Consider the following 1,202-nt stretch of genomic DNA (forward strand, 5'->3'; position numbering starts at 1 on the left):
TTCAAGAATTAACAGAAAATGACCAACAACAGATACTATAACATGACAATATTTTTTTTTTTTATTAAACTGAGCTTTACCTATTTTTGAACACTCTGTTACCTGTATTTCCTGCATGATGGCTGCAAATTTTGAAGACTTCTCCGACCAAACATTGATCAGGTTCATGGCGTGATCAAAGTTTTTCACATATTCTGTATAGAGCTTCAAAAAGGGAGCATTGCTTCGCATCAGGTCTCCAATTTTTGGTTCAGATTCCCTGTAAAAGAAATTTCATGAAAGTATTCAAAGGAAAGGTGTCACTAAGAATATTTTGGTCTTCATTGATAAGAAGTATTTAAACAGACTAACATTTATGTTGAGTGAAATCCAGCCGCATATGGTGTTTTATGGTAATGACCTTTGACCTCATGACCTTGAAAATGTTCGGACATATGTTATCATCAATACCTAAAATATTATACTAGTAATAACAATGTTTGTAAGAAAAAGTCAATGTTTTTTTCCAGACAATTTGCATGACCTACAAAATTGCATAATATGGGTTGTATATGTGGTATCTACAGTGTGGTTTGAAGGAAGAGATTAAAGATGTGTTTTGAACAATTAGATATACAAAGTGAAGATGAGTGTTTAAAAAAGAAAAAATCCAAAAAAAAAAAAAAAGGAACATAATTCCTTCAAGAATAACTCTAGTATATTTACCAGTTCTTCATCCTGTTTTCTAACTGGGGTAGGAGGAAGTTATTATGGAACTGGTATATACTAGTGATATTGGAGAACATCTGATTCATCACGTCCGCCGATAGGAAGTTGTGGGTCTTGTTCTCCTCACGAACACGAACTTGGAAAATCTGAAAAAAAAATACAAAACTTTGATACAGGATTAAGGACATAGGTATTTTGAACAAATAGTTAATAAATCAGATTTTCTTTTTGGCAAAACCTGACATCACTGCTGAAATATGTCTTTGTCTCACACAACAAAGGTGTAGTCAGTGCCATCGCCTTTGCCAGTACACATACTGACCCGTAAACAAAGATATTATCAAAGTCACACTTAAGGATGCCTGTCCCACTGCAGAGTAATTTTCAAATACAGCAACATCCCCTATAACTTTATATTTTAGCACAATTGGGCCAGGACAGTTCTGTTAACCAGGAGGCTTAGTTAGTTAGAGCGACATTATAAGGATCTGAGG

The 1,202-nt window shown here is 34.2% G+C and overlaps 1 protein-coding gene across 1 annotated transcript; it reads right to left on the reverse strand.

Annotated features, from left to right (window-relative positions):
- Positions 1-102: 102 nt before the first annotated feature.
- LOC110443973 (FYVE, RhoGEF and PH domain-containing protein 1-like) lies at positions 103-854 on the reverse strand (the record flags this gene model as incomplete). The annotated part of the gene is made up of 2 exons (XM_021488426.1): positions 103-259; positions 706-854. Coding segments are annotated over 2 exons (306 nt in total), but the record flags the coding sequence as incomplete, so codon positions are not given.
- Positions 855-1,202: the final 348 nt, after the last annotated feature.

The sequence above is a fragment of the Mizuhopecten yessoensis genome, unplaced genomic scaffold (genome assembly GCF_002113885.1).
Source record: "Mizuhopecten yessoensis strain PY_sf001 unplaced genomic scaffold, ASM211388v2 hete_35888360, whole genome shotgun sequence".
NCBI lineage: Eukaryota > Metazoa > Mollusca > Bivalvia > Pectinida > Pectinidae > Mizuhopecten > Mizuhopecten yessoensis.